Source organism: Amphibalanus amphitrite, unplaced genomic scaffold (assembly GCF_019059575.1).
Source record: "Amphibalanus amphitrite isolate SeventyFive unplaced genomic scaffold, NRLGWU_Aamphi_draft 000007F_arrow, whole genome shotgun sequence".
Lineage (NCBI taxonomy): Eukaryota > Metazoa > Arthropoda > Thecostraca > Balanomorpha > Balanidae > Amphibalanus > Amphibalanus amphitrite.
The window spans coordinates 2,128,201-2,150,218 of NW_024881503.1; the positions used below are offsets into that span (position 1 = coordinate 2,128,201).

The 22,018-nt window shown below is 48.5% G+C and overlaps 1 protein-coding gene across 1 annotated transcript in view; it reads left to right on the forward strand.

The window, feature by feature from the left end:
* The window catches only part of LOC122379176, a 91,606-nt gene that overhangs the window by 34,285 nt on the left and 35,303 nt on the right, over positions 1 to 22,018 (forward strand). The window contains exons 2-3 of the mRNA XM_043361149.1: positions 1,042 to 1,259; positions 10,390 to 10,529. Of these exons, the coding sequence (XP_043217084.1) occupies positions 1,249 to 1,259; positions 10,390 to 10,529 (151 nt within the window). The 5' untranslated portion in view covers positions 1,042 to 1,248. The remainder of the gene's footprint in view (positions 1 to 1,041; positions 1,260 to 10,389; positions 10,530 to 22,018) is intronic.

Genomic DNA, 22,018 nt, shown 5'->3' on the forward strand with positions numbered 1-22,018 from the left:
TGCTGCATGATCGCCAAATCGAGAATCACGATGTTAATTAGAGAGTATCGTTCGGCTTATGAACTGTGCAAAGATGGCCTTCAAAAGCGCCGCTGGTTTTCACGTGAGCTGATATCATGGCCGTTTTAGGGCTGCTCAGTTGTCAATGATTACGATCATGGGATTTATACAACTGGAAATGCGTAGTAGGTGTTGGGCTCTGATGGAAAGGTCAGACCTTCAGCCGCATTTGGGGCATCATTTCGTATCCGCGGTCACTAATCCCACCCTAGCGCGCTCAGTTTTAGACCGAGGCTAAGCACGCTCGTATTGGACAAACAAGTTCAGAATACCTCTGAGAGAAGGGGGAGGGGGACATTTTTCACACCCTAATTTTGCAAACTTTTGCGAATAACCGAAGGTTTGTGTTCAATAGTTATGGAGGTATTCGTTAGTAGTGCTTTTTTATTGAAGAACAAATCTGAGTCCCTGACAATTTTGTACTGTAGAATGATAGCCATCAGCATAGTTCGTAGATGTGTAGATCATGATGATACAAACGTGTTTTTTATTTAATTGTCTCTATGGTAGTTTTAATATCATTGTCACATTTACAAAACCCTCTCTTACTCGCGATTCTTTTGCGAGTTGGCAAAACCATCTTTTTTTTTAGAGATGACGTGAACAAAACCGAAAACACATGCAATATGAAGTCTTTAATGAAAATCATTGCTTTTTTGTCTACTTTTTTTCACAAAATCGGGCTCGGTAGCTATCCCTGTCATTTGATTGAGATGTCCAGTACCCCGATACACTTTTCTGCTTAAAATACCCCTGGTCCTAGCGCTTCCCTATGAGCTGTACAGTGTCCACAGTCCCATGGCAGCCAGCAGCGCCCTCCCATTTTGTCTGAGCCACCCTCCTATTTCGTCTGAGACAGCCCATGGGAGCCCGGCAACAGCGCCCCCTCATATCACCTGCCCCAGCGAGGCTCAGCCTAGCAGCGCCCCCTCCTCCCAGCCACCCATATCCCGTCACCCAGCGCCCCCTCGTCTCCTCCAGTCGGTGCCACCCGCCCCCCGTCTCTGAGATGCCCTCGAGCCCGCCGGGCCGTCCGTCCCAGCTCGGTTCGCTCGGCTCCAGTCGAGTCAGTCGACCGTCGAACCTGACGCCGTGAGGGGCGCTTGTCGCGCGCTCGGGCACAGCTGCTGCGTCCCCCTGGAGAACGCCTCGAGACGACTGGTGGCCAGGGAGGAGGCGGACAGGAACATGGACGGAAGGTGAGGAAATGGGCTTGGCTGAGGGTGGGTGTATCGCCGACAGGAACGAAAACCGAGAGTTATTTTACTCTTGACGGAACAATTTTTATAGGTGCCATGACCATGCGCGCTCCGCGTGGTTAGACGTTTACGAAAATATGTTAAATATCTGTGATATATTGGATACTGGCTCATCCCTTTTCCCTTAGAAATAAATTTTCCTACAGCCATAAAACAATATTTTGTTATGTCTTTTTATTCGAGTTAAAACATTTTCCTTAAAATGTTATCTTGCGTCTTGAAATTAAATTTGAAAATGATCTGCTAAATGTCGCATCGCTGATAATAGAAATGTTTTCTCAACATATTATTCCTATCAAAAATCAATTTGGAAATGATTGCGGGAGAGTAAATTTTATAAAAATATTACCTACTTTTCGGATTTCTACACAAAATAATACCGGGCGATGCTTTTTTTTTTGGGGGGGGGGGGCTTCATGGAGCGCTAGTGCCGGCCCGATTTGTTGCTAGTTACTTGGCAAACAGCATTTTCGACTTTAATAGCTCTTTAGCTTTTATTAAACTTATGTTTGTGATGCCATTACAAAACGGAACATTGGGTGCATTTACAATTAGCTTATTGTTTTCTAAAAAAGGGTTATCAACAACCTATTAAATCACACTTGTCTTACGATTGCAGTCTTTCAGGTTTATTACATAGTTAGACGGTAGCGAAATGCCTTTCATCGTCTGCGAAATGCCTTTGGTTGGCGTCGGAATGCCTTTCGCCGCGACCCTGTACCCGTTCAGTGACCTTGCTCTGACAGTCGGTTATCGTGTCATTATACGCTCCGGTTCAGTTTGGGTCGGGTTCGCAGAAATTTCAATGACAGCGATAGGGAACGAATATATTTATCATTACATTTTTAGAATTGATATGCATCTGTGCGTATTTGAAAAGAATGGTAGGCATGCATACCACCGGCATGATCAAATAAGATGGTCTCCCTATATACTGTTATCCTTCGAAAAGTTGTAATGCGAACGATCGAGAGGTTCGTGCGATCTCCGTCCTTTGCAATTGGCTCGTATACATATGTAAGTAAAACACCAAAAGTACGCAACTTAAAGGTGAGCTTATTGGCCTATAGAAGGTAGAGTTTCAAGGCTGCTTAGATAAACCGATAAATGGTAGGAATAAATTGCGTGCCCCGTATCTGGACGAGAGCTACTAAAAGATGATCGATATAGCAGCTCGTGCTTACAACACCAAAGGGTTTCCATGAAACTCACTATTGTTAGGTACTTACTCATCTTTGTGTTGCAGCATTGCCCATTGTCTATGGTTGCAAGTGTGCTTACTAGCCGCGAACGTAAGTTCTGATGAGTTGTGCGTGCTAAGCTTCAAGGTCATAAAAATGATGTAGATAAGAGGTGTATGTCCATTTATGCCACCGCGTCGTGGAGTGTTGCGTTAGCTGCAGTTACACTCTATTGCTGCTTGTATCATGGATGTGACATCAAATAGGTAATTTAGTTTTCTAAAGTGATTACTAAATGCAAATCTGCTAAATAAAAAGTCTTACTAACATTTTTAAGGATTTTTTATGTTTACTCTTGCGGTAATCCTTCCAAATAACTGAAATAATATTTACTGTGTACGCGCCTATTTGCCTTGTCTTTCAGAGCGTCATGCAATTATTAGGTAATGTAAAATATACTTCTTACGACATGCTTTATTTCCTGGTGATGGTGATGATGATAGAACTATGAAAGCTAAATTCATTTGCTCAAAGTGTATGAACTATCGCCTGAATGGATTTGTCGGATTTATCTGACATTCATCATTAGGTGTAGCCCAAATCTCATTAATCCTCATTTTCAAGGATGCAGTTACATGAAATCCTGTGCATTATGCAACGAAAAGCTAACTTCCTTCCGAGGACATCCCACAATTTTTATTGCGTCGTACGGCGTCGGTCAGCCCCCCCCCCCCGCCACCTGCACCAGCCGGTCATCGAATGCCCCCCCCCCTCTCCGACTGCTGGAACGTTCCTGGACGTCTGCCGCGTCCTTCAGTCAGCACTGGGGACCGCCGAACGCTCGCGCCGCTATGAAGGGCTGGTTTTTCACAGTATCAGCACCCGGCCACTCGGACATCGCTTCAGTAACGAGCCTTGACACAGATCGACAGCGAGCGCATCTTTCCGTCATCTGGCCGCAGCGGTCGATTGTCGAGCCGATCATCGATGAAAAGATGGACAATTGTCGTGACCAGTGGAGACGATTTCAATGGATCTGAAGCGTCCTCCAACAGGAGCTATCAGCTACTGCTTACTTCCGGGGGGCTCTATTGGCTCTATAGTCAGGGAATAACCGAGATCAATATTAACGATACTGAGCATTGCAAAAATTCCCGGCTTACATACAAATACCTATTTGTAAATCGGATTAGCGGTTAGCTGGCTCGTCTGTCGTCATGATAATGCGACGCGAGCTGAACTTCTTGATAGTGGTCCTTGGCATTTGGATAGGTTCACCAGAGCTTTGTGCCAACTGGATGCTTTCGTTCTACTAAAACCGACACAGCATTAACAGATACAGTCATTGCTTGGTGTGTGACTAGAGCAACTAGAAGTCGCAAATTTTCGTGAGCTGTATCGAAAGATGACTTGTACCTGGTAAGCATTTCTCAGAGTGGAAATGGGAGTGGATTCTGCCCAAATGTCGTCATGGTATAACACTGCTCCTGGGTTTCCTACGCATTAGACAATGTAAAAAAGTCAACAATGCTGCCCTCGTTGCCATGGTGTCAGCAGGCTAGACATTGCGGATGTGTCTACCGGCATGATCAGGGCAGAGAACGTTCTAGCTTTCTGTGCCCAGTGGATTTTCTTAAATCCTGTATGTATGGTTATGTTTAAAAACAAACATGTAAGATAAGATAAATGTAGCAATGTTTTATGGTGTCAGTGACCCTAAATTACATTCATTCTGCAGCTAACTTTCAGCGACATGCCTTTATCTCATGTTGACGGAAAATGTAAAACTCATACATGATACCTGAGGCCATTTACCGTTGCGACATGTGTTAGATCGTGACTTTTTCCAAAGATCTGCATGCTTATTCGAGAGCTGATGTAAGACGCCTAGTCAACTGTTAACCCTTATATAAACTGGTGCAAACTGGCCACTTTTCAAATGATACTTAAAATATCAACGGGCGCACTTGACCCACATCATTACCTATCCATGAAAAAATACCCTCATGGACACCCGTTTCGACTCAGAATTGTGAACTCACGTTATATCTGCGCTGCCCTGAGCTCGGTGACACCGCCGCGAACACTGAGTAAATAATGGAGGCCGAGCTGCCGCTTGTGACAAGGAGCTATAACCACTCAGCCTTCGCTGTCTCCTTACCGATGGCAGGTGTCCAAAACAGGCCGTCCACCGGGTTACCTTGAGCAGCAGTTCGCCGGGGGTTCTGCATGCTATCAGCGGATTAGGTCAACATATATCTGTGTACTAGGTCACGGGTCAAGTGCACGTGTAACAGGGCCCATGCTGTCTGTACCGGTCACCGGCAGCCGGTGCCGCAGGTCGTGCATATTTAACGGGCGTTTCGTTGGTATTTCCATCACGTTTTGAGTGACGTCAGTGGGCAAGTTATGGCCCTCTCTTTGTGTCATGCCACCCAGTTGGGGCAGGGCCAACCAGAGGCCGATACTCTACCGCCCACTTGGGTCAACATAGGCCACTGATTAGACCTTATGAGGTATAGCCTAGTCGCAGCAGGATGACTACAACTTTGACTCAATTTTCTACTCCAGAGCTAAGACAGGGAAGCACCATACGATAGTTAACAATATTCATTACACGTTGAACAAATGAGAATGATGAGATTCAAAAACGGCAATTCTTGCACAATGGCGTCACACAGAACCCATATTGTAGCATTAACCACACTACCCAGCGCGTTCATATAAGGCTAAACTTTCATTGCGCCAATCTGAGCAGTCTCAGAATTCGATCAGTCATCCCACATTTGGCCTGACAGGTGTCTGGACTGCTGTCATGACAGGGATCTGGCGACAAAACCGCTACCCCGGGCGCCACGTGCCCGCCCGATCAGCCTCGCCCACTGCTATCAACACACTGTTCTGGGGTTGCACAAGGTTCGTGCGGTTGCCCGCCTCGATTTGTGTTGAACACGACTCAGACACAAATCTATGCTTCAGGTGATTATGAAACCGGGGGCCTAGAAATGCATCGTTTATATGGCGAAAGTGAGCCCATTGTCTTGACCTCACGTAAGCAAATTGTTTTGAGCGTGAAAAAGAGCCGCTTTGAGTCGACCGTCTTCCGTCTTGGCATTCAAGCTTTACAAATAGGTACGTTCATCCGAGTACAAAAAAAAGATAAAGTAGAATGAGTTAGGTTACTGAACGGGAGTGATCAATATAATTGCGTTTTGAACTGTGTCAACCATACAGCTGATATAGGTACCTACAAGCTGAACTTTGGCAGGCAGAGCTGGGTGAAGAAATCGAATTGCTGATATTTGGACAGGTGCAGCTGGACAACAGAACCAAACTGCTGAGTGTTTTTACAGATTGAGCCAGACGGCAGAACTTTTACTGTCCAGGCTTTCTAACAGGCGAAGCTTAGCGATGGAACAAAACTACTAAATATTTTTTTAAACAGGCTCAGCTAGGCGGCGGAAATGAACTTCTGAGGCCTTATGCCAACTGAGCTGGCTTACGGAATAGAGCTGCTAAGGTTTTTGAGCAGGCGAAGCTAGGGTGGGGGAACAGAATGCTGAGTGCTGATACTGTAGCTCACGGATCGGTCGGTTGGCAGTGTGAACCGGCACACTGCGCGCGCTGCCGGTGGCCTCACAAGGTCGCCAGGCGACCCGGGGCCGCAGAGCCGTGACTGTGCGCTGCACTGCACCATGACTGTCTATTAGTCATGCTTCAGCTCTGACGTTCACTGGGGGTGGGGAGCGGCACTCATACACTCACACAGTGCACTATGGCTGGAGTGGGCTGAGGCGGGTGTGAGAAAAGATGATAAATTGCAAGTAATGCTGCAGTCATCCATTTGTGTGAATGCGTTATCACTAATCGCTTTGACGGCTTGATTAACGATAGTGTAGATCTTGTAGGTGTATGAGTCAGACCATTCTTCAAGGAAGCACCTCCATTCAATGCACTGTAACGCGATGCAAAGCTCGCATTGGATGGAATGAATTCCTGGTTTAATTAATGACGAATTTAGGGAAGTAACCTCAACCAATGGTGGATCATAAGCTACAATATTCTATAATTATACGATAAATAGTTGTTTATGGCTTGCGTGACAATGCCTTACTACTTTTTGCTGTTCTTGTGTTTGTATCGGAGCAGATGCTGTCGAAAACTTTGTTCGTGTATGGCTGGAAGTGCGTTAGAACGATTAAGGAGAAGGCAACAATTTTTCGCGCATGATGCATAACTTAGATATTAACCCATTAATGCCGCTTGGGTCATATATGACCCAAAAGCAACATCTTAACATTTTTTCTAAATGGAGGCAAGTGGCACTTTGAGGAACTTGTGCGTGTGTTTTGTTGGATTTGTGGGTTCAGCGACGAGCGTCTGAGCCGCATAAAACTCGTGTGAGCTCGTCCACTGAAGTTTCTGGAGCCAAAGGCGACGGGACTGCACAACCGCCGGTCACAGGAAATGGCGCGCCGTCCCAAAAAGTAATATTATATTATGTTTGCACTTTACTATCTATTGAATGATCGTCCACCTGGCATCTAAATTTGTCTGAAAAAGGCATGATGTATATTTTTGCCCTTCTTGTCGCCATCGGATAACTTTTTTTCCTCGATAAATATCCTTGGGTCATAAATGACCCAGCCGGCAATAGTGTTGTCAATTTTCTCGTATGTTGAATACAAGGGAAGCAATTGATGATTATACGATTATTTATTTCTGGGGATTGTGGTCAGATCACAGTGGTGGATCCAAAGGAGGGGGGTCATATGGGTCACTCATGACCTCCCCTGGGACCCGGGGGCACCACCGACCTATCAGGGGCACCACAGGCCTAGTGTTGCGATGTTGGGATATCATGAGCGGACCGGTTGTCCGGGGCCGTGACGCGGGGCGGGCCGGCGACTCGGCCGGCCGAGGGGCACCACGGGCCTGTCAGGGGTACCACAGGCTTGTTAGGGGCACCACAGGTCCGCAGGAGCACCATCGGCCTAGCAAGAGCACCACAGGTCTGTCAGGGGGCACCACAGACCTGCCAGGGGCACCCGCCAGAGGCCTGCCAGGGGCACCATCGACCTCACAGGGGTACCACCAGCCTCGCACGTGCACCTTGGGCTTGTAAAGGGCTCCACGGGCCTGTCGGGAGCACTTCAGGTTTGTCAGGGGCACCACAGTCCTGCCAGGACCCAGGGGCACCAGCGGCCTAGCAGGAGCACCACAGGCCCGCCAGGGGCACCACAGGCCTGCCAGGGGCACAACAAACCTAGCAATGACACCACAGACCTGTCAGGGGCTCCACAAGCCTGTCAGGGGCACCTCAGGCTTGTCAGGGCCCAGGGGCACCACAGTCCTTCCAGGGACACCACAGGCCCGTCAGGCCTATGGTGTCCCCTCAGGAGCACCATAGGCCTAACAGGGGTACCACAGGCCTGCCAGCGGCACCAACGGCCTCGCCAATGAGACGTTGCAAAGCATTGCAATGCAGTGCCTCTTAACCCTATTCCTGGCGGGCTCCGCCGGGACAAGAAACTGGCGGGGGGGGGCCGATTCGGCTCCCCCCTGAGATCTCGAGAACGAAGCAAGATAGCGACAAGCGGTAAACGGCATCGGATACGCACGGCCAAGATCTACAATTTTTACAAAGGTCATTTTCAGGTCAGGTCAAAGATGACGTCACAGGGGTCGAAAAAGTCAAAATGGCGGCGCTAGATATGGAGATAGTTTTTCTCGAATAACTTTCGAATTAGTCAAGATAGGAACAAACTAAGGGCATCATCGTGATCCTCTCGTCAATCCGCATCGAATGGTATATATGTTGACCTCGAAAGGTCAAGGTCAAAGGTTGACCTCAGGTCACGTGACCTCGAGGTCATCATGTATATCATTCGATGCGTCTTGACGAGCTGAACACAATGAGACCATCCACGCGTCTGTATCTTGTTCCTGTACGGAGTTATTGGCCAAAAACCTTTGGTGACCTTTGATGACGTCACATGACCTCACAGCTGCCCAACAGCAAAACAGACCTCAAGGTAGTGAAGGTTGATCGTATATGAAGTCATGTATGGTATATGGGGCCATTCCGACCCGTTTTAGTGGTAAAAACAGGGAGTTGATTTTTCCCCCATTGACTTATAATGGGGAGGTCGCGAAATTGACCTGACCTTAGGTCACCGATATCAAAATTCCGAGATATACAAATTGCACATACTGGTACCCTAACTAAACCCTGAAGAGAAGAAATTGATCGGTCAAAAACTCTAGCTCTGGCGTGATTGCAAACTTTTCTGAGATAGGGTCACCAAACCGCCTCTGGTGACCTGACCTGAGGTCAGATCAACTCAAAATTTTCAGACATGTTGCGTAGAAGCCTTTTAGGAAAAGTCAGAAAATTTGAGCTTCCTAGCTCAACGCGTTTGGGAGAAATAATAAAAAAAACCTCAGGGGGGGGGGGCTCCTGAGGCCCCCCCCCCCCGCCAGGAATAGGGTTAACCCGCGCACCGACGGGGGGGCGGATATCCGCCCCCCCTGAGGTTTTTCGCGAATAGCGGGAAAACCGCGGCGCGTAGCGCCGCGAAATTTGGTATGACTATAACCTCATCAATTTTACACATGGTGTGCAAGTTTGAACCTCCTACCTTTTAAGGTCAGGTCACCAGGTCACTTTGAATGACCCAACCTCAAGTCACTTTTTTGCAACTTTGTCACCGTGCCACAGCTACAGTAGATGTCGGAGGCCTTTGAAAGTCGCAGGATATTATTAGGTCATTAGTAGCTACAATTTGTATATCTCGGAATTTTGATTTCGGTGACCTAAGGTCAGGTCAATTTCGCGACCTCCCCATTATAAGTCAATGGGGGAAAAATCAACTCCCTGTTTTTACCACTAAAACGGGTCGGAATGGCCCCATATACCATACATGACTTCATATACGATCAACCTTCACTACCTTGAGGTCTGTTTTGCTGTTGGGCAGCTGTGAGGTCATGTGACGTCATCAAAGGTCACCAAAGGTTTTTGGCCAATAACTCCGTACAGGAACAAGATACAGACGCGTGGATGGTCTCATTGTGTTCAGCTCGTCAAGACGCATCGAATGATATACATGATGACCTCGAGGTCACGTGACCTGAGGTCAACCTTTGACCTTGACCTTTCGAGGTCAACATATATATCATTCGATGCGGATTGACGAGAGGATCACGATGATGCCCTTAGTTTGTTCCTATCTTGACTAATTCGAAAGTTATTCGAGAAAAACTCTCTCCATATCTAGCGCCGCCATTTTGACTTTTTCGACCCCTGTGACGTCATCTTTGACCTGACCTGAAAATGACCTTTGTAAAAATTGTAGATCTTGGCCGTGCGTATCTGATGCCGTTTACCGCTTGTCGCTATCTTGCTTTGTTCTCGAGATCTCAGGGGGGGGGGGGCGGTCATCCGCCCCCCCCCCCCCCGTCGGTGCGAAGTTGGCGCAGACCCCCGTCGGTGCGCGGGTTAATATTGTTTGGCTGAGACCGCTATACAGTATACACAATAAGGTATCTAGCTAAATTGGTTTTCGTGATAACTCCTTATTTGTGACTATGCCAATGCCGGTTGGGTCATTTATGACCCATACTTATAACTTGAGAACCGATGGAACAATTTCTTTAAGCTTGCACAGTTTTCTTACTGGGACCCGTGTGGCTAACATTTGTTAAGGACAACTAAAGAATCAAAAAATAAAAATTCCGGCATTAATGGGTTAAAGTTAAAAAATGTTGGAAAAAGTATCATCATCGAAGCGGGCTGGTGTCAAACTTAAATTTAACTCTCTTTACTCACTCTTTGCTCTTCACTCCCTCAATAACGTTACCCTTTATTCCCTCTTTGCTCACGCCAGGTGGCTGTCTGCGCGGCTGCTGCTGCTGCTGCTGTGTGGGTGCGCGGCGGCCCTGCGGCACGGCTCGTTCAGCGAGGACGAGGTGCGGGCCGCTCTGGACACTGCCGCCGGTCAGATTCAGCACCTGCTGCCGTCCTCAGGTCAGTCGATTGGGGGAGCGGGTCGTCGGAGAGCCAAACTGACCTGTTTCTGGACAGGACCCATTCCGACACCAAAACACCAAATATATGCTTTACAATTGACCGTTCCAATCTGAATTGTGAACTCATTTGAGCTTTGTTTCTTTTAAAGTGTTGTATCGAGTTAACCCACGCCCCGTTGGGCTCTGCCGAGCAACGCGCCCCGTTGGGGGGGGGGCATTTTGGCCCCCCTTAAGATCTCGAGAACCACGCAACCTAGCGACAAGCAGCAAACGGTGTTGGATAGCCCTATCAGGGAACTACCTTGTGACCCAATTTTATTGACCTAGGTCAAACCGATGACGTCACAGGTCAGGTCAAAGGTCCAATTTTCACCGTTTACAGGCATTTCAAGAAATGCGTTGTAAAATCGAGTAAAATGCATTTCATTGAAAATCATTGATGGGGAAATGTTCTTCAAACACATATTTTGCTATTTGAGGTCACTGACACCAGGTCAGGTCACAGAGGTCAGGTCACTGGGGGGTCACAATATGAAAGTGTCGTGTGATGCATGTTTTATGGTCCATTTTACATGACAAATGCGATTATGTGGGTCAGGCAGCCTTTGGGGCCAGCTTAGGTCACGTTTTGGTCAAGATCAGGTCAAGGTCAGGTCAAGGTCAGGTCAAATTAGGTCAAATTTCAAAGTTAATATTTTTCATAAAATGGGTATTGAATCGATGCAGCTTGTCACGGGGAGTTCAATGGTGGTCTTTGTTTTGCCGTACGTGGTCTAGAATCGCTAAAAATTGAGCTCAAAAATTTGACGTCATCATTTTTGAACAGTTTTTTCGCTATAACTTGGCCAAAAAACGAGGTATCGATCTGAAATTTGGTATGTATATAGAAGAGAGCAGGGACTATCACATATATTCCGGTTTTCTCGAAATTCGGAAAAAGTTTTTTTTTTAGTTTTTCTAAATAAATCAATTTTTTGATTTTTTTTTTGGGGTCAAAAACCAAAAATTTTGAAAATCCGAGATAGCAGTTTTGTAGCGCCGCTTTTTGTCTACTAGACCATATAAAGAACTTTGAAATTGCTTGATAACTGTAGATTTGGTGAGCGTTTCAAGATTGCATGTTTTTTGCTCATTTTTGCTCGAACATGACCTCAGTTTGACCTCAATAACTCCTGACCTAAGACGACCTTAGACTTGAAATTTGGTGTGAAGGTGTCAAATTGATGCCCGGGAAGGTACTGATAATTTGGCGGCGCTGCGCGCCGCCGTTTTCTTGCTATTTAGGAAAAACCACAGGGGGGGACCAAAATGCCCCCCCCCCCCAACGGGGCGAGGGTGCTCTATGCTCTTCCAGTCAAAATACGACAAATTAATGTCGGTTTGGATGACAGCTTTGTTCAGGAGCTACATCTGTGGCGGCTAGCTTGAGCCATAAAACAAGATTGCAAAGGGACACATCGGTGTCACCCGTTATTGAGGCGCCTCCAAGTTCCAAAGCGTTGTCGGTCGGGTCGGCCGCTGCTGATATTGTCCTTCAGCGGCGCGGCGCAGAGCTGAGGTGTAACCCAGCCAAAGCTGGCCAGGTCGCAGCGTTTGGTCGCATGTGTGGCGCAACACGGCCTGCTCATGTGTGCAGCGTCCCGTCCCGGGCGGACAGAATCGAAGGTGGCCGAGGCTGTTGTAACATCTGACTAAGGACCAGTCGCAGCCAGAGGACATGGGGCTCTCATGGGGGCAGATGGAGGACTTCCTCCTTTCTGATGCTGAAGGGCCCCAGCGGGGAGCCGGAGGATCTCTCTTCTCTGAAGGCCGATTGAGGTCAGGGTAGGAGCTGGTCCTCTCAGTCAGCAAAATGAGGACACAGCGGAAACGCGTCCCCTCAGGACACCGTTGGACGTCCCTCCAAATGAGGCGCAGTACTCTCAGAGGGCCGCTGGGAAGGTCGGGCCAGCGCCGCCGGCTGACGAGCACTGGTGTCTGCTCAGTTGGTCGGCTGTCACGGTCAGCGCCGGCGGCGGTCGCCGACACTGACCCGGGTACTGTCCGACTCCCCTGGGCGCCGCCGCCACTCCGCCCGGCCTCGGCCCGGGCCCTGCGGGCGACTGTCCACAGCCGCAGGGCTCGCCGGCACCGGCAGACCCAGTTCACGCGCCCCATACTGCCGCTCGTTACACCCAGCGCGTGCGAACATTCCATTCGCATGCACCAGTTATTGCGGTGAATTTTGGGAAAACCCTGTGATGAGATCACTGCCAATGTCGCGGGCTGACTAGCAACGAGGGAATGTCATTCGACTAGCCCACGACGCAGGTTATGCTAATGCTGCTAGAGATAAGACGGGATGGCACCGGCGCGGCAGACCAATGCGCTGAGTCAGCCAGGTGTGATTCAAGGCCAAGGCAGGTGAGGGGAAGTACCGTCCTTCAACGGCAGCGTGCTCCGACGACAGGTCATCACTGCACATGGGCATGCGGGAACGTGCTAGTCGGGCCCTGCATTCTGTCTGAAACCTCAATTTGTCGCCTTGATGAAGCATATGTTTCGCTACTAAGACTGGCGCACGCCGGCGCAAAACGTTTGTGTGTGTTTGGTACTCAGTGTTACACATTTCATTCATTTAATTTCATCTAACGTAACAACGAACCCTTAGTTTGATGTGTTTATTTGCCAGCCTATTTCAACTTCATGTATGACAAGCCCCACTGTTCTTTATTAGAATACGCTCATACTGATGTAGGATGCCGCAACGTTTTTATCTGCGGATGAGCACAAATTGCAGGATACATCATGCATCTCTTATCTGCTCATTTATCAGCTTTATCAGTGTTTTTTTTTTCGACCAAATCAATCTAAAGAATCAAGGCCAATAGTTATCAGGCCATCACAGCAAATCTTCAGTGGCACCTGCACAACTGTCGTTTTCACTGCATTCACGTTCCGTTTCTTCGTTCACGGCCGGCCACTGTCGTTTTCATTCCGCGCGCTGTTTTCGATTCACTGTCGTTTTCATTCCGCGCGCTGTTTTCGATTTACTGTCTGGTGTGTTGTCGTGTGTTTCTGGCGCACGAGCGCACCCGTGCCGCCGCCCCGGCTCGTGCCCGAGTCCTGAGTGCGCCCGTGCCGCCGCCGCCCGCCCCGGTCCGTAGCTGAGTGCGCCTGTGCCGCCGCCAGCTGATTGGGCCCGCCGGTCGACAAGACTGGCGCGGATAGGCAGAGACGACGCACGCCATTACGTTTTGTTTACTTGGTGATTAACGTAACGACTCAGGAAAGAGTTCTCGGAATAAATCTCGTTTAACTCATTAAATACAACTCTTTCATTCGGACCGACCGAAACACAACATGGCGCGGTCGGTATTGTGATTATTAAGTGATTGAGTTTTAAAGTATATAGACATGAGTGAGAATGAGAGTGAGGTGCAGACACTATCGGCCCTGCTGCGGAGGCAGGCCGAGCTATCAGCCCAGCGTGAGGAGCGCCTGACGAGCATGATGGAGAGCCTGATGTCCAGGGAGCTCTCCACGGGAATGGGAACGGACACGACTACCGACGCGGCGGGGGCTGAGCGGGGCGCTGACGGCCGTTCCACCACCGCCCGCCCAGCCGTCCGCCTGCCGGCTTCGGCGACCCCGGCCCCGTACCTGACCTCTTCAGCCTCACTACGTGAGTTCACCGTATGGACGGAGAAGGTGAAGGGCTATTTTCTGCTGACCGGAGCCGGTGAACTACACGTGAAAGGCCAGCGCGCCGCGCTGCTAAGCTTGCTAGACGAAGACTGGCACCGAGTAATCCGTTTCGGGCTCGACCTGACTGAGGACGCGACCCCGGACACCGTCATGAACGCCATGGAGGGTCACCTGCCACCTGTAGTGGTCGGTGTCGACCACTACAGTCACCTGCCACCGACCACCTGTAGTGGTCGGTGTCGGGCAGCGCCGCACCTACCTGGTGAAGACGGGAAGCGGAAGAGTCCTCTGGCGGAATCGGCGATTCCTCCGTCCCTACCGGCCACTGCTTGAGACTGGAGGGCCACCCGCCGCTGAGCCGCCCCGCGCGGCCGCAGATGGCGCAACGCCCGGCGAGTCCGTCCCCGCCACCGTCGGAGCAGCCGCACCGCGGCCGCCCCCGCTGCGCCGGAGCAGCCGTGCGCGCCAGCCCCCCGATCGCTTGTCCGTGCGCTGGGGTGGTGTGACCTATTCTCCGTAGTGAAGACGACCGCAGTCGTCTTGGGGGGAGATGGTGTGTTGTCGTGTGTTTCTGGCGCACGAGCGCACCCGTGCCGCCGCCCCGGCTCGTGCCCGAGTCCTGAGTGCGCCCGTGCCGCCGCCGCCCGCCCCGGTCCGTAGCTGAGTGCGCCTGTGCCGCCGCCAGCTGATTGGGCCCGCCGGTCGACAAGACTGGCGCGGATAGGCAGAGACGACGCACGCCATTACGTTTTGTTTACTTGGTGATTAACGTAACGACTCAGGAAAGAGTTCTCGGAATAAATCTCGTTTAACTCATTAAATACAACTCTTTCATTCGGACCGACCGAAACACAACACTGTCGTTTTCATTCCGCGCTGTTTTCGATTTACTGTCGTTTTCATTCCGCTCGCTCTTTTCGATCCACTGTCGGCTTCTCTCCGGGTCGCCTCTCCTGTGCACTGTTCAGCCGGAGTAGGTCACCCCCTCCGGCCACTGCAGGAAGGTCACTGCATGCAACCGGCCGGCCACTTTCAGCATCCAGAATGCAAGAAATCGGCGCGCGAGACACGCTCGCCTCTGCAGCAGTTGGGAACAGCGCTGACGCCTGCTCGCCGTCACTCTAGTCCGATGGCAATGCTCCAGGATGACAGGAGCAAACCGATCGACGTTACCCAACGGACCGGGTGCCGGCGCGGCTGGCAATGCGGCGCACTGAGCACAAACGTGACGGCCGCAGGCGTCGTGTCACGACGTGACGTCATCTCGGTCGTGACTCGTGAGTCGGCACTGCAGGCGACTCGGCGCTGACTATCGTCGCTGATACTCAGCGCTGACCTCGCCGAGGTACTCAGTGACGTGAAGCACGTGCTGACGGGGGCTGCAGACCACTGAGGGAGTGGAAGATTGTTTCTCTAACCTTCATGGCTCCCGATGGATTTGGCTTGGATTTGGTTCCCATCCCATCATTTCAATGATTTCAATTTGAGCTTGAAATGCGCTGCATTTCGCTTTGCTTATGTTGACTCGTTTCAATGGTCGCTCGTCAATTGACAAGCCTGATTTGGTCTTAATAATTTCGACCTCCTATACTACCTTTGACAAACTAATATTCAAAATAAAAACTATGTTTTAGACATAGTGTGGAAAGAACACCTTACGGGCTACTTTTCTGACGGGAGGCTTTAAGCTAGCTTGTTTCCCAAGCGTCATAGATGAATCGGCTTCGGGAAAAAACTCAAGTGGGTACCTACCGTACTACATTTACATGTCCATATTACGCCACTTTTGACTTGGACCGAGCAATCGAAAGGGTGCGTTGTAACTTTATGACCCACTGCTGAGGGCTCGGGGTCGAAAGTCGGCCATCGGAAGATGACTGTCTGATTTGGACTCCATGACAAATCCGTGCTACCATTTCTGGCTATGGTCCGATCGTAGAGTGAAGAAATCTACCAGAAGCCCGATACCGTCAGTCGTGATACCAAAGGGCTGATTTAGCTGGAAGTTGCGTCCTTTCAGATAAAACATGCAGTGTGTGGAAACCCTTATGAAGGTCAGAGTTACTGAATAAGTTTCGTTCGGCCACGCTATCGATGACTAGGGCAATATGTTCAGATAATCATGGTACTCAATTTCGAGATTGAAGTCATTGAACAAATGATTAAAGTAATGCTGTTGTATGAAAACCGCATCATGTTTCAAGGAGATCAAGCTGGATTTTTCAGCGTGGTCTGTGGCCTGTCATGGTTGATGAAGGCAGCAGAAGCGATATAAATTCAGTTGTTAGGACAGGACCCGGCCAAGTCGTGTAGGTACAAGGTTCTGCAAGTTTATTCAACTCTCCGGGATTTCCTGAGCGGAAAGGAGGGGTCATAGCCTTGGCAGCAAGAGAGTTCTTCTGATGCGTAGTTCTGGTCCTTTGCTTAGCAGATAAGTGATAAATGCATCTTGCAACTCTGTGTTGTCATGACAAAATATCATCTAAATTTAATCGCTCTGTCGATCGGTACTCTGAAAACGCATCTATTTCTGCTTTCACGCAGGATCAGACACTCGTACAGCCGGAATGTATCACTTGTTCCGACAGTTTCGGAGTCGTGCTTTAGCCGCGTATCTGCTGATAGCCCTCTTCTGTTGATTTACTCTGTTCCTGTACACTTGAATTACAAGCCATTGGTATGATATGCAGTATACACTATGGGTACCACTTGACAACCGTTTTACCTAAAGTCGATAGTTATAAACAAATGTAAGAAAGGGCCAAAAAAGCGATTCTGTGTGGGTCAGGATCTTGGCCATGTTTTGTTACGTCGTAGCATGAAATTGTGATTTGACGCTTTCGTCTTTTGTTTTCGAGGACGTTTAGGTTTTCAGATAATTCAGCTCCCGTTCAATAATTCAGTTTATAATTCATAAATTCCCATAAATTCAATTTGGGCTCGAGTTAGAAGTGTAGCTCCTAATTCAAGTGTCCTTTCTCTACCTTTCCAGCTCAAACTCAATGCCGGTTAGAGTTAAATTTAGACATGTCCCAAGACGTCGCCGATAAGCCCTTTCTTATGCCAATCACGTGAGCCATAGGAAGTCAGCATGGTAGTGCTGTTGAGCTTGATGTTATTCCTCGCTGTGCAGCCTGGCAGTAAGGAAGATAATTTAATAAGAGAAGAGGGCTAGGGTGAGTATTTACACACGGTGGGCGTCATCAGAATGCAGTGGTAAAACGTCATCAAGGTCAAGCGATTTAGCTGTCCGTTGCACAATTTAATGGTAGGGTGGCTTGGAAGCAAAGGTTGCAATATTTCGGGGACTCGTGCGTATCGTGAGTACTGGGTAGGTACTCTGTAGCCGCACGTTGTTTATGCCTAACCCAAATAATTCATTGTGTAGGTATATGGTTGATGGCTCTTCTAGTAAATCGCTCTTATCGCTTGTTGTATTATGCAAAGCACACCTGTAACAAAGATAATTAAAATGAGATGCAGCTGAATCAACCAATGCCTGATGCAGCACCTATAAAACTGAGTTCACCTTACATATGCCTCATCTCATGGCATCAGTTTGAACTGCTGTTAGCATAAGTCGAGTATTGCGCGACATTTCCAATCAGTTCCTAGAAGTCGGTGTATTTGAAGGACACAGTTCGAGTGATTTGGCGTTTATATGTATGCAGCGCTGGTTCCTGGATCATACTGGCATTTCCAGCCACCAGTCAAGGTCAATGCCTCAGGCAGTCACGGTCTGAATGGCTAAACAGCTTGAGGCAAGCGAATTAGCCAGCGAATTAGCTCGAGGCAAGTGGTTAGCTCGAGCAAACCAAGTTTGACCTGGTATCAAAGTCCAATTGTTTTGAATAAGCGGCCCTTGTGCACATTTATGATAGCTTTCGAAGGTCTTGCTTACGAATTCGGCATAAAATTGCACAGCCGGACGGGACTTAAATGTGCAAATCTGCAAAAAAAAAAAAAACAGAATTGATAACGTGCGACTATGAAAAAACGAGAGCTTCATTGGTAAATTGTCTTTGATTATCTTCAAAATAATAAGGGAAGACGATGAAGACTCCGACATCCATCCAACAGCCAGCTAGCAGTCGCCAGTCACCAAAGATCCTTCCTATATGTCCATTCAACATCCCCTCATGCCCATCTATCATAGTTCAACATATTGTCTCTGCAGGATTCCTCCACGTCCCATAAGGAGCCCCTCTATCTGCAGACTCCCATGGCGCAGACCGATATTATAATCAGCTGACCCGTCACTGCACCCCCCCCTGACCCCCCGCGTCGCAATGGCGCAGCTACGGCCACGACCTTGGACACTGCCGTTATTGCAGGAGGGGGGGGGGGGAGCTCGTCTGGCCAGTCTGCGCCCGTCTCAGATCGCGCATTGCCCATCACGAAGCCAGAAGACGCTACCGGAGCTTCTTCTACCCCACTTCCCTCCCCCCCCCCACGTCACCGGGAGAGGGGATGACGTCATCCCGGGGCAGACGACATCCGGCTATGACGATCTCTGAAACAAATGTATGATGAACGCGATAGTGCCGGGATGAGGTATGCAGTCCATGGACCTCGTGGTAGGCTTAGAGATGTCGGAAATGGTGGGCGACTGCAGACTGAATTTATGTAGGGTAAGGGCGGGTAAGAGTACGCGGGCGATAAGAGTACGCATCAGCTGTTTTGGTTGCTTAGCAACGCGGGCTTGTCGAGTTCATGATCCTGAGAAGTCAACAAAAACAGAATTGATAACGTGCGACTATGAAAAAACGAGAGCTTCATTGGTAAATTGTCTTTGATTATCTTCAAAATAATAAGGGAAGACGATGAAGACTCCGACATCCATCCAACAGCCAGCTAGCAGTCGCCAGTCACCAAAGATCCTTCCTATATGTCCATTCAACATCCCCTCATGCCCATCTATCATAGTTCAACATATTGTCTCTGCAGGATTCCTCCACGTCCCATAAGGAGCCCCTCTATCTGCAGACTCCCATGGCGCAGACCGATATTATAATCAGCTGACCCGTCACTGCACCCCCCCCCCCTGACCCCCCGCGTCGCAATGGCGCAGCTACGGCCACGACCTTGGACACTGCCGTTATTGCAGGAGGGGGGGGGGGGGGGGGGAGCTCGTCTGGCCAGTCTGCGCCCGTCTCAGATCGCGCATTGCCCATCACGAAGCCAGAAGACGCTACCGGAGCTTCTTCTACCCCACTTCCCTCCCCCCCACGTCACCGGGAGAGGGGATGACGTCATCCCGGGGCAGACGACATCCGGCTATGACGATCTCTGAAACAAATGTATGATGAACGCGATAGTGCCGGGATGAGGTATGCAGTCCATGGACCTCGTGGTAGGCTTAGAGATGTCGGAAATGGTGGGCGACTGCAGACTGAATTTATGTAGGGTAAGGGCGGGTAAGAGTACGCGGGCGATAAGAGTACGCATCAGCTGTTTTGGTTGCTTAGCAACGCGGGCTTGTCGAGTTCATGAAGTGACATGAAGCCGCCAGTGCGTGCTTGTCACCAACGGAACGTGGGCGTTGAGCGGTGACGCTGTTGAGTTTAAGGCGATGAATATTATTTTCGAGCGTTATGATATTATTATGGTATGGTACAATAATTTTGATACTTGGCAGTTGAGATAAGGTACATTTCCGTGATTGTTGTGGGAAACTTGTGAGGTTATCTGGGGAAATACTGTGCAGTGCAATATTCTGTTTGCGAAGTTTTGCACAACGTTTCGGGGTTGTTTTGTGCGCGAATTGCATGTACGGTAAGAGGACGCACTGTTCAGGAGGGTAAGAGTACGCAGAATTATACATTAAATCGAATATACAGAAATATGAAATTATTAATCTATCGCTCAATGACGTTTGTTTTGTAGGTATATCATCAATGGAGCACTGTGATGCAGATGCGTACCCGAAATTCTTCCAAATACGAGTTATTCTCCCTTTTGATTGTACATTTTTTTTTAAGAAACACACGACATGATTATTTCCTGATTTATAGACTTCAAAGATTTATTTTATGTTTTTCTTTTTGGATACTAGAATTAACTTAAATGCCTTCTGAGTTTGAAGTCAAGCATTTGGACAGTACAAGCTGCATAGGTGTGTGTTCATATGCTTGCGTACTCCACCCGCCTGGCGTGCGTACTCTTACACACCCCAGGCGGTAAGAGTACGCAACTGCAGCGGTTCAGAAAATGTCAGTTTTAGACCACTTCCATTTACGCTGAAGGATCGTTGCCCCATGGGTTGATGGCTAATTCAATGAACTTTAATATTCCCTATTTGCGAGTTCTTTCTTTCAAATATTAAACAAATGAGAGCAAGAAATCCACTAAGTGCGTACTCTTATACGACTTCACCCTATTGCGTTTAGCGATGGTCGCCTGTTTGTCGAAGGTTGCTACGTTGTTGTCCTTTTTCTGCCAGAATGAAGCGGTGGTGCGTTCGTATGACGATGTTGGCCGCAACGCTCATCATCTCATGAAGAACTATAAAATGTTTTGAGCCTTAAAAGCATATCTGCACCGCATGCGTATACAGTGGTTTGAGTCATGCAGCTTTCTCAGATAATTACTCCAACAACTGGTTAACCCGCGCGGGGCTGGGGTCTCCAGCCGAACGCGCGGGGCTGGGGGGGGGGGGTAAATTTTACCCCCCCTGTTATCTCCCGAACTAATGGTCCGATTTGGAAAATTCAAACGCCAATCGAAAGCTCTCATCACGAACTACTAAAAACATGTACTTAATTTAAAGTTTGAGGTCAAGGTCAAGGTCAGGTCAAGGGTACAAATTGCAAGTTTCTACAGTATCGGCCTTGCACCGTAGTTGCCGAAGAATGGAGTCATGGACTGAGACTGATCGCCCAAAACGTGTTCTTAGGCTACCAAGACAATATTCGTTGCATACAATATCATTTAGAGGTCAAGGTCAAGGTCAGGTCAGGTCAGGTCAGGTCACCAAAAAACAAAATATAGAAAAGGGCATGTGCGACACATGTTTTATGGGTCATTTTACTCATAGAATTCAATAGGCACACTCAATAAGTGATATGGACCACCTCTGGATGAATTTCAGGTCGAGGTCAGGTCAAGGTCAGGTCAAGTGAGGTCAAATTTTGAAGTTGGTTGTTAAGGCCTAAAAAGGTGTCTATCTGATGCAGTTTTTCACGGCAAATCAAATGGTGCTATTTTTGTTTCCGTACGAGGTCTAGAACTTCCAAAAAAGTCATTTTTCAAAAATTTTGTGTGTCGTGACGTCATAAAATTTTGAATAACTCCCACATTTTTGAACCGATTCTTCTAAAATTTGGTATGTAGGTGCACATAGACCACTTCTCTGACATATATTCCGGTTTTTTCGATAGACTAAAAATTTTGGATTTTATAATGATTTTCCCAAAAAAATCAGTTTTTTGAAAAAATTTAGGCCAAAATCCAAAATTTTCAAAAAACCGAGATAGCCATTTGATAGACAAAGTAAAATTACGTATAACCTTTTTTGTTACGTCTTGATTCCTTTAAAAATGAAGATGTTAGCGGCGTTTGAACTTTTGCCGTTTTTGAGGCGAAAATGGCGAACATGACGTCACTAAAACGTCAATTTCTCAAAAATTTTCTGACGGATTTCGCTCAAATTTTCAGGGAATGTGTCAAATTGATGTAAGAAAAGGTACTGAAAGTTTGGCGGCGCTGCGCGCCGCCGTTTTTGAGATATCGCAAAAATTCGCGAGGGGGGGTAAAATTTACCCCCCCCAGCCCCGCGCGGGTTAACAACCGGGCGCCCTC